General features: G+C 41.8%; 1 protein-coding gene across 10 annotated transcripts in view; it reads left to right on the plus strand.

Moving 5' to 3' along the window:
- Positions 1 to 13,515, plus strand: part of Ttll5 (tubulin tyrosine ligase like 5) — a 233,455-nt gene that overhangs the window by 89,968 nt on the left and 129,972 nt on the right. For 9 of the 10 annotated variants that reach the window (XM_031356632.1, XM_031356634.1, XM_031356637.1 and 6 more), the window contains 5 exons: positions 3,316 to 3,473; positions 4,505 to 4,811; positions 8,465 to 8,585; positions 10,983 to 11,129; positions 12,146 to 12,249. In XM_031356632.1, coding sequence (XP_031212492.1) covers positions 3,316 to 3,473; positions 4,505 to 4,811; positions 8,465 to 8,585; positions 10,983 to 11,129; positions 12,146 to 12,249 — 837 coding nt within the window. The remainder of the gene's footprint in view (positions 1 to 3,315; positions 3,474 to 4,504; positions 4,812 to 8,464; positions 8,586 to 10,982; positions 11,130 to 12,145; positions 12,250 to 13,515) is intronic. The other variant, XM_031356640.1, reaches the window with a different exon arrangement.

The raw sequence follows: 13,515 nt of genomic DNA on the forward strand, positions 1-13,515 counted from the left end.
AAAAAAAAAAAAAAAAAAAAAAAAAAAAAAAAAAGTCATTCTGATTGCCATTAAAGGGAAAACAGAAATAAATTCATGTAATTTTCATTTGAAAATTATTTTCAAATGAAAGTCACAAGTTTTCTATAACATTTGGTCAAGTAATAGACTTCCTGGGTATATTATCATCAATTGGGAAGTTGGACAAAAGAAAATTAAAACAAAACAAAACAACAACAACAACAAAAAAACCCTTAGACAAAAAGACTGTTTAAAAGCCAAGTATAAAGGCTGGTACCTATAATTCTAGGACATGAGAGACTAACATAGGAGTGCTGTTGTGAATTCATAGCCAGCCTAGGCTAATATAGAAACTGTGTTTCTAAAAACTAAAAAGAAAAGAGCTGTTTTAAATGAATGGGCTTTGACTTTTAATTTTTAGCTGTCTTTAAATATTAATATTCACATGGATATTTTGATGGTCTAAAGGATTAACTATATAAAAACTGGGCTATAGTATTATATACTAGAGTATGAAATAAATCTTAATAGATTTAAAAGGATTGAAGTGAAAAGTCATCTCCTTGGAAAAACTTCAGATATTTGGACTAGAAGCAGCATATTTTTAAATAATCTCGGAATCAAGAAAGACATCAAGGGGCTGGTGAGATGGCTCAGCGGGTAAGAGCACTGACTGCTCTTCCAGAGGTCCTGAGTTCAAATCCCAGCAACTACATGGTGGCTCACAACCACCTGTAATGGGATCTGACGCCCTCTTCTGGTGTGTCTGAAGACAGCTACAGTGTACTTATGTATAATAATAAATAAATCTTTTTTTTAAAGAAAAAAGACATCAAATAGGAAGAGGAGGAGGAAGAAAGAAAGAAGATCATTATCCTAAGATACATTCAAAAAATAATACAACATATCCATGCACTTAACACAATTCTGGGATGCAAGATCAGTCTGCTATAATCATCGTGCTTAAATATTTTGACAACAGTAAATAATTGGGAACAAACTTGAGTTGCCTTTAGAACATGAAAATATGAAGTACTCAGGAGTAAATTTAATACTTATACACTAAAAATACTAATATTAAGACTAACAAAATCCAAGTTTATGGAGAGAGATGCCTTATCCATGGACTGGTGGACTTAATATTGGTTAAAATATCCATCTTTCTCAGATGAATGTAAAGATCCAGTATAGTTTCCATCATTGATATAGTAGATTTTTAAGAAACTAAGCAACTTTTAAAATTTATAGAAAAAAGAAAGAAAGAAGGAAGGAAGGAGCCAGGAAGTGGTGGCATATGCTTTTAATCCCAGCACTTGGGAGGCAGAGGCAGGTGGATTACTATGAGTTTGTGGCTAGCCTGGTCTACAGAGTGAGTTCTAGGACAGCCAGAGAAACCCTGTCTGGGGGTGAGGGATCAGGTGAGGCAGACTTATAGAATTGAAAAGGACTTAGAAAATCCAAAGTAATTTTGAATAAACTCACAGTCCTTGACTTAAATCCTCTAATGCTTCAGTAAAGATAGTGGAAACAGAGATAGTCCAGAAATAGACTCATATCTGTGGTCATTTTAAACAAGCTTGACTGGCATAGTTGGAAATAATACTTTAAAAATTAACTTGAATCCTTGTCTTGTAGAAACATGAGAAGTCGTTTATGGCTCTAAATATAAAAGCTGTTGGTAGACATGACACAGAAAACTATGAACAAAAAAAAGTTTTATGTTATTTTTTAATGCATTAAACATTAGTTCATGAAAATAAACACTGGACTTTATTAAGATATCACCTTCAACCCATTCAGTTAAGATGACCTATAATATTAAGCCAACTCAAACCAGGTTAATTAATGAATTAGTTTTTTTTTCAAGACATGGTTTCTGTTTGTAGCCCTGATTGTCTTGGAACTCACTCTGTAGACCAGGCTGGCCTTGAATTCACAGAGATCCACCTGCCTCTGCCCCTCAACTGTTGGGATTAAAGGCATGTGCCACCATGTGTGTGCCACCACATCTGGCTCCAGGTTAAGTTTTAAAGATGTTTCCTTAGAAAGACAGAGATGTCACATTTGATGTTACATTTGACATCATAGTTACCACATTTGATTGATTTACAATTTATAATTGACCAATTATTTGTAAATAAATGGCTTGAATGGTGCTTTTCAGTCTAAGGTATTTATTATTTAATTGGCTAGTATATCTACTTTCAGAGCTCTGTGGGGTTCAGTCTTTGAGAGTATAATAGATAAGTTTGAACATTTCTTGTAACTACTTTGGGAAGCTAAGGCAGGAGAAACACTTGAGCCCAAAAGTTTGAAGTCAGGCTCAGTATCATAGTGACATCTTGCATCAAAAGAGGGTGGTAAGGTGCTTCAGAGGGTAGAGGCCCTATGCTTTGTCAACTCCTTGTCTGGACTGGACCCTACATCACTCCCATCCCTAGTCTGTAACTATGTTACTCAGACCTGACATAGGCATTACCAGTCCCCTTCCCTACCCCACATCTCATTCAGAACCTGCTGGGCTTGGACCTTGTCTTCTGTCTGCTGCCAGCTCCTGTCTGTGCCTCTAACTCTTGATTCTTGACTATACTCAACATCTGAAGGGATTCTGCCATTCTCCCATCTCCTTGTCGAGCTAACTAGGTTCCAAAGAAGGTCAGGAGCCTCGGCATATCCCCGACTGGGGAGACCCTCACAGTCTCTGCAGCTTTTTGGTGACAGTTCCCTATGAGTCACAGTCTCTTCTGTGTCACTGCCCTATTCTCAGTTGAGCATTTATTCTCTATTGCCAGCTCTGTCGAATTTGTATATATTAAGTATTCTATACATTCAAAAGGATGTTTAAATACTAATGCGAAGATTGTGACTAAGTTTAATGTGAACAAGATTTATTTTATATCTCAGCTATTAAGCTATTACTGCTGCCTCCTAGTCCTGCTGAAGGTTAGGGTTTTGGATGTCACTGTACAGTCCCTGTAGTAAAGTAATAGCCGTGATGCTTAAAGGTATTGAAATGTTGTCTTTACATATATTTTTGTTCAGAACATTTAATAAATTCAGGAAAGCCATTAATTAATGAAGTCTTAATGTTGACTATCCTCTTCCCATTTTCCTGGGAACTCCAACTGCTTTAGAGTTCATGAGGGTTCCCATGACAATCTTGGAATGAGGATGAGGACTTGACTATCTTGTGTAGCCTTTGAGCTTAAGTTTCCCCTGCCTTCTGTCCTGAGTGCTAGGATTACAGGTGGATACCCGTGTGCACTGTTTAGGAGGAGTCCTTTCTGAAGGTGTGCTCTTGTGCTGTTTCTACAGAGTGAATACGGAGGGAGCACCAGAGCTAAAGGTGGAGAGCATGAACTCCAAGGCCAAGCTGCATGCTGCTCTTTATGAGAGGAAGCTACTGTCTCTGGAGGTGCGAAAACGTAGACGACGGAGTGGCAGATTGAGGGCAATGAGGCCAAAATACCCAGGTACCTGCCAGTGAGCATTCAACAAACTACAGTCTGGTCCCTGGCAGAGCTAGTTAGCCAGTTTTTTCCTTAATACCTAATGAGTCAGAACTGATCACATGTGGGTAATCTGAAATGAAGTGCATGTTTTGGCTCTTGCTCTCATTCAACCATCAAACAACTACTAGATACTTTAGAAATAATGAGTGTTCATATTGGTGGGTTCTGAGCAGTGCTGCTGGGGTTGATGGTTCTGGGGCTCAGTCCATTGTTTGAATGTTGCTGGTGGCATGAGTGTGTAGATAAAGGAGCTTCTTTCCCACATCTCCTACATTATAACAGATTTTTTTTTTTTTTTTTTTGAGACAGGGTTTCTCTGTATAGCCCTGGCTGTCCTGGAACTCACTCTGCAGACCAGACTGGCCTTGAACTCAGAAATCCCCCTGCCTCTGCCTCCCAAGTGCTGGGATTACAGATGTGCCCCACTACCGCCCAGCTATAACAGATGTATTTTTAACTGACTGATAGACTGATACCATCCCCAGGTCCTTTCTCTGTAGAGTACCTATATCAGGCAGTGCGTTAGTGTCTGGGGTTCCGTTGATGGGGGATTTTATATATGTATGTATGTATGGTTGTATGGTTGTATGTATATATGTATGTATGTACATGGTTCTTGTTTTGAGACAGCAGCAGACACAGACTCAGAGGATATTCCTCTATTCTTTGTACCTCTTCAAAGATTTTTGTTTTGTTTGTTTTAATGTCCCCTGACATAGCTGAGAGAGTACTCAGGCAAAGGCAGTTTGTGGTAGGGATTGCCTTAAATCTTGAGAGCGCCATGCGGTATGACAAGAAGACTCATCTCTTAACAGTGGCCATTAATAAGTTATTAGGAGTAAGATGAGAGAGTTGTGAGCTGTCGGTTAATTCTGTGTCCTCTTGGTGGCTTGACTTAGACATGGGCTTTTACTTCAAAGATAAAAGAAGGTGTTGGGAGAGAGGATGTTTTAATCCTTTTTTCAGCAACATTAGTGATTCTTCGCATTTAGTGATTACCCAACCAGCTGAAATGAACATTAAAACTGAGACAGAGAGTGAAGAGGAGGAAGAAGTTGGATTAGACAATGAAGATGAAGAGCAGGAAGCTTCCCAGGAGGAGTCTGCAGGGTCTCTTGGAGAAAATCAAGCCAAGTACACGCCTTCGTTGACTGTTATAGTAGAGAATTCGCCCAGGGAAAGTGCCATGAAGGTTGCTGAGTGGACTAATAAAGGTGAACCATGCTGCAAGATGGAGGCTCAAGAGCCAGAGTGTAAATTCAACCTGATGCAGATTCTCCAAGACAATGGCAATCTAAGGTAGGTTCCTTAGAGAGTGATGGTCAGTCAGCAAGGTGGTTGTAGCTCTATCTGTACCGAATGCTAGCTTCTGTGTCAGCGGCTTCACAGTTCCTCTGGAAACATTGCTATTGTCACAGACACAGAGGCTTGGAGAAGGACCCAGGCTTCCCAGGCCCAGCGGATGCTTAGATGGCATTAGTCTCAATAAGACTACTGGGTGACCAAGACCAACAGCTCAGGGTTAGTGTGAGATCCTTCCGGAGCTGGGACTGATCCCATGAGGCGCAGAAATAGAAGGCCTGAGAGGTGTGGTGTGAGAGATGACCTTTGACCTAGCCTTAACTGATGAAGATTTTCCAAGGTTTGGGAAGTGGTTGGTGTTGAGAGTGCTGAGCACGTAGAAATAAGTGGCCCAGAAATGCTATACTGCAGCAGTTCTTCCCAGTCCATCAGCAAACACTGCTAACTGCTCGGTGCCAGGAACATGCTAGGCCTTAAAGCAGTGCTGCAGGGAGCAAGGCAGGCATGGGGAGCCCACCCTCTGCTGGGAAGTAAACAAAGAAACATGGTATTCCAGGCAGCAAAGCATGCTGAGAAGGTGCTCCAGTGGTGTCATGGTGAGCAGAGGATTAGGTTACTAAGACTGGAGCGTGCATGAAGAGGTGGGCTTTGCAGTGAGTTCTTGTGACTCAGCCCTGCCTCTGACTTGAGGAGAAACAAAACTCAGGGCACTGAAATGGCACAAACCTTTGTATTTGGGACCTGGCCGACTTGGGAGCTAAAAGAAGTTCAGGAAGGCATGGAAAGAATTAGACTTCTCCAAAATGGATGCTGTTAGATTGTGCAGAGGCTTTAGGGGAACTGGGCTTGAGTTTTGATTGGCTTTTAAGTAGCTAAATGGGTCAGACCCTGTTATAGAGAGTAAATTTTGCTCATATAATGCTGTTATAGAGAGTAAATTTTGTTCACATTGTGAGCAGTTGATAAGAAACTCAATGTAGAAAGGGGACAGTTAGAATTGTCCGATCCAAAAGATGGAAGTGTTTGCCAGAGAGTAACATTATAGGAATGGAGAGAAGGAGATGGGTTTAAACTGCTTGGGAGGGAAGAGTGGCAGACTAAAGCTCTGCACTAGCTAATGTGGTGATGCCAGGCAGAAAGAACAGGAAGATTTGCCCTGTGCTGACCATCAGAAGTACAACTTAGAGGTCAAGGTTCATAGGTCAAGCCTTACAGTGGACATTACTGATAGTTCAAATTGACTCACTATGGATGGGGAGAGAACAGAGTACCACAGTCTTGAGGAATACCACTCTGGGTAGATCAGTACAAGACCAAAAGGGAACATTTCAGAGTGGCAGGGCTAACCCTGCCAGCAACAGGAGGACTCTCAAGTCTGTGTAACATGCGTATTGCATGAAGGAATAGAGACACTTCTGAATTTGTGGGTAGAATAGCAGTTGTGAGTTGAGGAGATGAGAGAGCAAGTGTGATGATGCTGTTCCACAGTGCTTAGCAGTAGAAGGTGAGAACACATCATGGAGAAAGAAAAGGTGGTTTTATTTTTAAAGAGGAATTCTGGAGCTTACTTATAGACTTGGGAAGAATTTGATGGCCAGAGGATTAAGATGTAGAAATGGATGTATTGGCAGAGAAGGGTCCTAAAAGACAGGTGGAAAGAGGCCAGGAGAGGGATGGCTCTTCTTGCAAGTCATAAGGGATGTACTGCAGAGAGGTTGCTGGTAGAGGCCTAGGGAGAGCGTGAGCTCCCTGGGCACTGGCCTGTGTTTTCTAGAGGCCAGATCTTACACTTTGACTAGGAGATGTGGGTAGGCTTGGGTTTGGGAGGGCGATGGGAGAATGAGAATAGTTCATATGTGAGTTCTGGTTAGATGAACTTCTTTCCGCCACCTGGGCGCTAGCCTGTGGATTGAGGGCAAGTCAAAGAGTCAGAGACCTTTTCCAGGCTTCAGCCTTCTCTATCAAGCCAAGGTACAGGGTCAGACCAGGGTTTCTGAAATGATTTCCTGAGGTGGGAGGGGGTAAGAGAATTGTAGGAATCTGAGCTTGTAGGATGTATTACTGTAAGTCAGCAAACCCCACACTGCTACCCACTGTCCTATAGGATAGCCATATGATTGATCCCCAGGGTCTGGGGAAGGCCAAGGCTAGGGTGGAGAGCACATGCTCCACCTCCTTCATGATATATCTATCAAGGATCTGTGTAACAATGTTGTTTTCTAAAACCAGGTTGCTTTGATGCCAATCATGCCTGTCTCATCCTTCTGTCCAGGTTTCTAAGTAAGGGGGTATGTCTCTTTGAGACTGTCTCAGGATACCCTTGGGGGGTGGGGGGTAGTGCCCTTAGGACAGCTTATAGACATGAAAAACTCAATATTCTTCATTTTATTTGAAACAAAATAAGGATTGAAATTTCAAGTGACTATCAGTTTGAGAGCTTCAGTCAGCACAGTTGGTGAGTCAGGCAAATTTGAAAGTATCTGGAACATGCTGTTATTCTCTAGATGAGAACAGGAATGTCTTAGTTGGAATATTTGAACATTTAAATTCATCATTTCAAATTCATACTGTACTTCCATAACTGCCCCTGATAGTAATTAGATTATAACCTTATTTATAACTCACTTGCTGGAATCTCTGACAGATGAAAATCCAGGAACAAGCAGGCTCCCTGGCCTGATTCCCCTGCAGTCTGGTCCTCCAAATGCACTCAGTCCTCGACTCCTGTAGCATCTCCAGTCCTCTTGGGATGAAGCTTCCATCTTACTTTTGGGGAACATAAGCAGACAGTGTTCGGTGATTACATGTGCAAGGATTGTGAACAGAGCTTGTGTTGGGCCCTAATCTTAGCTGATGTAATTCTGGCTATAGTGTCAGGAGGCCGATCAGCTGAAGTAACCAAAATCTTGCCTGAAAGAAAACATCTGCCACAATTTTAACCACCGAAATGAAAGTTGTCGCTGTCTCTCCGGCTTTCCCACTGCAATCTGAGGACAATCCTTGCCTGCCATCAAGACCACCAGGCAGAGAACAGCTGTCCCCATGGTGTACTTTACCATCTTGAAGGATATTTTCCCTGCAGAACATATGGGCTTGTCCCTGTCTGTCAGGTCATGCACACCAAGCTCTGTTGGACCACAGTCCCTTGTTCTGGACTCCAGCCACTCCTGTCATGTAGTTGAGAAATTCATGACTTTAAAATTTGGGCTCAAAAGTTTCTTTGTAGGATTAATCTAGTTCCTGTTTCAGAGGCTTTCCCATGCTAGGGATATTAGTTCTCATAATATAATCTGAATCTCTATCGTACCTGATAAGTATGTCCTGAAGGGCTTCCAGCAGCACACCCTTTCCTTTTTACTACCAGTGTCCCAGTGAACACACTGCATTCTCCCAAGAACGTTCTTCAGAGTTCAAAGAATGATGAGCATGATGAGCAGGACAAGTAGTTTTCAGTTTTTGTATGGGAAACAATTTAAAAGCTCATAGAGTGTTTGGAGGGGTTCTTTATTCAGGAGTGTCTGTATGACAGTTTTCATATTCTTAGTCATCCTGACAGAAGGATCCTTAAAGATCACGTGGAGAGAAGCGGGTATATGGTTGGTAGGTTTACTGGTCTGTCTCATAACAATGTGTTATTTTGGTTTCCACAGCAAAGTGCAGGCCCGGTTAGCATTCTCTGCCTATCTTCAGCACGTGCAAGTCCGTCTGACAAAAGACAGTGGCGGTCAGACACTCAGTCCCAGCTGGGCTGCCAAAGAGGATGAACAGATGGTGAGGCTCTGCTTTTGGAGACCTTTGACTGTCCTTCTTTCTCTCCTCCTCTCCCCAGCTCAGCATTACACTCTGAGAAGAGTTAGTGAAGAACTCAGCAAATGGTTCATCAGCTGACAGTCTTCCATGGAAGCCTGGGGAGCTAAGTTTAATTCTCAGGACCCATGGAAAGATGAGAGACTATTCCACAAGTTGCCCCCTGACCCCTAGATGAATGTGTGGCACATGTGCTCACAAGCACATGTCACACTTTGTTTCCATTATTTTCTGTTAGTTCCGTTAGCTCTTTGAAAGTCAGTGCCCCGTAAACGTACCATTTGTCAGCCTAACTTCTTTACTTGTAATTGTGTAAATGTTTAGATGACTAGAATTAAAATTAATGACAATATTGATCTTGTATCAGTTATTTGAACACACCCATGATTAATATTTTGGCTCCCAGTGACAGGGAGCACCAGGGTTTGGTAAGATCAAGCTTGTAGAGAACTCACAGCCTCTGAAGGCCTTTGAGACTGCAGGCACTGCACACACAAACAGAGGGGCCGGAAACCCCAGGAAAGCTGTGGCCTTGGTCAGTGCTGACTTTAACACAAGGTGCATTTTAAAAAATCATGTTGGTTAGCCCAGAAAACAAATGATGAATTTAAAGTAGCCAAAAGAACCCAGAGATAAACTGTGTGTGTCATACATAATCCTTCAGCCATCAATGGAAAATGTTAGCTCTGCTCTTTCCCAGTGGAAAATTGAGCACGCCTTTTTGAGAATTGGTTTGTCTGCTCCACTGAAAAAACAATGTTTTAAAATAGTAGTGTAAACCACCCTATAGTAAAGACAGCAGAGAACTATGAAATCAAGCCTCTAGTTATAACTCTTTCCCCCTTTATACTGGAGGGAATTGGAGGAGGGAGCAATAAACAAAAATCAAATTTAAAAAAAAAAAATCACTTAAAATAACCAAAAGCAGGCACACAAACAAAAACAGCCAAACTGACTGTTCCAGTTTCTGGCTGAGAATTTACCCAAAATTTGGGAGTTTCTACAAGAATATATAAGATCATCACTGCAAAACCCAGGAAACATTGTATGAATTCTTGAAACTATACCTGGAGCTGCCCCAGCGGCTTGAGGGCCCGTAGCCTTGCATTTGAGGGACACAGGTACATGGACAGCTGCCCCTCTGATTCAGGCCAGGCTCAGAGGCACCTCACCTGAAGCCTCAAGACCCACCCTCCTGAAAACAGTTTTATTGTTTTATGGGATGTTGCCTTTTTGAGGTCCCTGGCTCCACACAATCTGAGTTTGTGATGTTATAAATGACCCAATTGAGATCTTCTCAATTTCAGATTCGATTCTTTTCTCCTCTTAAGAGAGGTATAGTTGTCCATTCTTTTGATAAAGGTCGTTGTCATCCCTTGCCATCATTATTCCTTCACCCCCAAGACCCCCTCCATCCCCTTCTTTGCTTTCCCCAACCCAGCTCTCACAGTTCCTTAATCCTTTGGAAGGAAGAAAGATGTGTCGCTTTGCAGCTACCAAAGCATTTTTATTTTCCTTCATCACAACACTTTTTATAAGCAGTAGTTCTGCAGTGTTGCTCAGTTCACTCCACATGTGTTTCTTCCTGCTTACCTTCCTGGTCTTTACATGAAGTCTCTCAAGGTGACCTTAGTGTTCAGATTCAGAGCCTTGCCTTGTGATCCTCTCTTGCTCCAGCTTCTTTGGGAGTCTGTCGTTTACCCCTTTTGTCTCTGGCCTCACCATTGTTTTCTGTTAGGTTTCTCTCTATACGTTGATTTGCTTTGTTATGTTACAGGATCTTACTCTGTAGCCCAGGCTAGCCTCTAATTTGCCATCCTCTTACCTCATCCTCCCAGGCGCCAGGATTATGAGCATACACCATCATGCCTGATTCTGTTTTTTTCTGCCTTCTCACCTTTGATGAGTTCATCTGCCCCTGTGATTTTAGTTTGCACTGACTTTGAAAGCTACATTTCCTAACTGGCTGTGTTTGAGCACCTTATTAGAAGTAATATTTACACTCTGAATTATGATAGTTCTGTATGTGTATATATATATATATATATATATATATATATATATATATGTATGTATGTATATATATATATAGTAGTATTTAATTACTGCCTTACTATATAGTTTGATTTTTAATTTTTGATTGCCAGTGTACTGAAAAAGAGAATAAGATTCTTTGCTTTGCCTTTTTGTAGCATCTTGTATCTTACATGTTTGTAGACGTGTGCCATGCCTCTCCCCAAGCTTCCTGTTGAATCTCATCTCTGTCTGTTGCCTTCTCACATCTGTGTTCAGTTCCGTCTGTCTTGTCTTCTGATGGTTGACACATCCCTACTTGCATCCTTCTCTTTCTAATTTACACAGGAACTAGTGGTTCGTTTTCTAAAGCGAGCATCAAGTAACCTCCAGCACTCACTGAGGATGGTATTACCTAGTCGGCGGTTGGCACTTCTGGAGCGCAGAAGAATCCTTGCCCACCAGCTAGGTGACTTTATCGTTGTGTACAACAAGGTGAGTCGATAGCCCTATGTGCTGGTTCATCAGACACTGTTGGGAACAGGCCAGCCTGCTTTGCTCTGTTCTCTTGACATCACATCCCCTTTGTGGCTCTTGTGGGCAGTCCAGCTTGACTGAAAATCTATCATTAATTATCATTAGGGCCAATGCCTATATTCAGCTCTTAGGAAACTGCATGTTTCTTTTGTCCTCCAGTATACCAGAGAAAGGTCTTACTGTGTGTGACTGTGTTGTAGTATAGTGCCCGCAGACAGTGGCGAGTGGACCATGTGAGTGTGAACTTAGACTGTGAATTTAAAATGGCAACTTGTATTTCTGTTTTGGAAGTGTTAGATTTTCTTCTCTGAGACGTTTGAATATGGGATATGATTTCAGAGCGAGGTGATACACTATTTAATTAGAATTTTTCCAAAGTGTCTTATATCTAAGGTTCTAGCATCCATTTAAAAAAATATTTTCAGGGGAAAAAGTATGGCCACTATGTAAGAGGAACAGCTGAGCCCTGGAAACTGACACAGCCTTTCTGAAATTACATGGAAAGGCTAGGCTAGTGGCCACCATGTCAGCACACTAACCTGTAGCCACTGTTTACCCTGTTATCTGTTGAGAATTCTCTGTTGTCTTACACAAGTCAGACACAAGAGACTCTTCCAAGACTAGCCCTTCCTCTTTGAATTGTAACAAAATTTGGTGTCTATTGTCCAGTCGCACTGTGAAGCTAGAATTATCATCTCAGGTAAAAGGGTCTACTTCTCTATGAGCTATGTTAGTAGAAAGTAAAAACATGGTTAAAAATTACATTCTGCCACTGTTACTTTGGAATTTCAAAACATTGCCTGAAATGGTGACCAAAAGTAGCACGCCAGATGTATAGGTGGTCAAAGTACAGAAGAGTTAAATAAAGTCTTTACTGTAAGGCACCATTAGCACAAGGGAATGAAAGCAGGTGAAGTGCATTATCAGGAGTCAGTTTGATTTTGTTGTTCTTCTCTGGGGTTGGACATGGGTAGGAAACAGAACAAATGGCTGAAAAGAAATCAAAGAAGAAACTGGAAGAAGAGGAAGAAGATGGGGTGAACGCAGAAAGCTTTCAGGAGTTCATCCGACAAGCCAGGTACAGATCACTTTTGATAAGTAACCACGTCCGTCCTCCTCCTGAGCTGCCACTGAATCCCCAACAGCCTCTTGTTTCTGATACACAGATGTGAATGAACTTGATCCCCAAGGGAGGGAGCATCTTGCAGGCTTGGCCTCTCTGTATCTCAGCCAGTTGTGTTGCTGTTGTCATGGCTTCAGTTATCAAAACACTGCTGCGTGGTGTCTGGGCTGCAGCTCTAGACAGCCTTCAAAGTACACAACCCTAAGAGGACCACGAGCCTCTTAGAAATGGAAAGCTAGAGACTTCTAGTGTTTCCCGAGTCTGGATTTGTTCCTGACCTACTGATGCTGTGGAGATGACCAGATTTTACCCACATCGAGTAGGGTGAGGAACTGGCAGTTTCTCAAAACTGTGAGGGTCATGCCCAGTTTATGTAAAACAGAACAAGTTTTTCATGCTTAGGGTTGACTTTGAGAAACTGAAAATCTCTATGTTCAACTCTGTTTTGGTATAAGCCAGCCATACCATTTTGCTCACTGACACTATTTCCAAGGGAAGAGGTAACAAAAACACTTGGTTTTAACTTTTGTAAAGACTCCGAATGAAGGTGCTTTTTCACACGAGAGAGCTGTCAAGATAGAGAGCTGATTCAGACGTTAAAGTATTGTCTGATTTTGCAGAAGACCTGGGTTCTATTCTCTGCACCTACATGATGGCTCACAACCATCTCTAACTCTACTCCCTGGGCTCTGACATTCTCTTCGGTCTTCTGAGGGAAATGGGTATGTATGTATGTATGCATATGATGTACATACATACAGACAGACAAAGCAGCCATACACATAAAATAGTAAAATCTAAAAATCTATTTTTTTCGAATTAAAGAGATGTGCAGAAACCACTAACTAAAGGGAAAAAGCAACTCTAAGCCCCTTTAGTTAGGCTGCAGTTGTCCAAGTCACAGTGGGTGCTATATCAATAGAAAATGAGCATTTCATTATTTGTGAAGTTAAGTTAGGTTGTGACCTATCAGTGACTAACAGTAAGATCCTTGATTAACTCCTTTACAAACCTCACTGGCTCACTGGGGCCTCAGTGGCTTATGTTTTAGGTATGCAACAAACACAAATATTATTTTGTAGGGTCTATATTTGTATATACTATTTTATGGATATTTTGAAGTTATAAGTAATATGTTTGAGAAAGCAGGTGTAGAAAAGAAGCAAGAAGCTGGGCGTGGTGGCACGCGCCTTTAATCCCAGCACTTGGGAGGCAGAGGCA

The sequence above is a fragment of the Mastomys coucha genome, unplaced genomic scaffold (assembly GCF_008632895.1).
Source record: "Mastomys coucha isolate ucsf_1 unplaced genomic scaffold, UCSF_Mcou_1 pScaffold6, whole genome shotgun sequence".
NCBI lineage: Eukaryota > Metazoa > Chordata > Mammalia > Rodentia > Muridae > Mastomys > Mastomys coucha.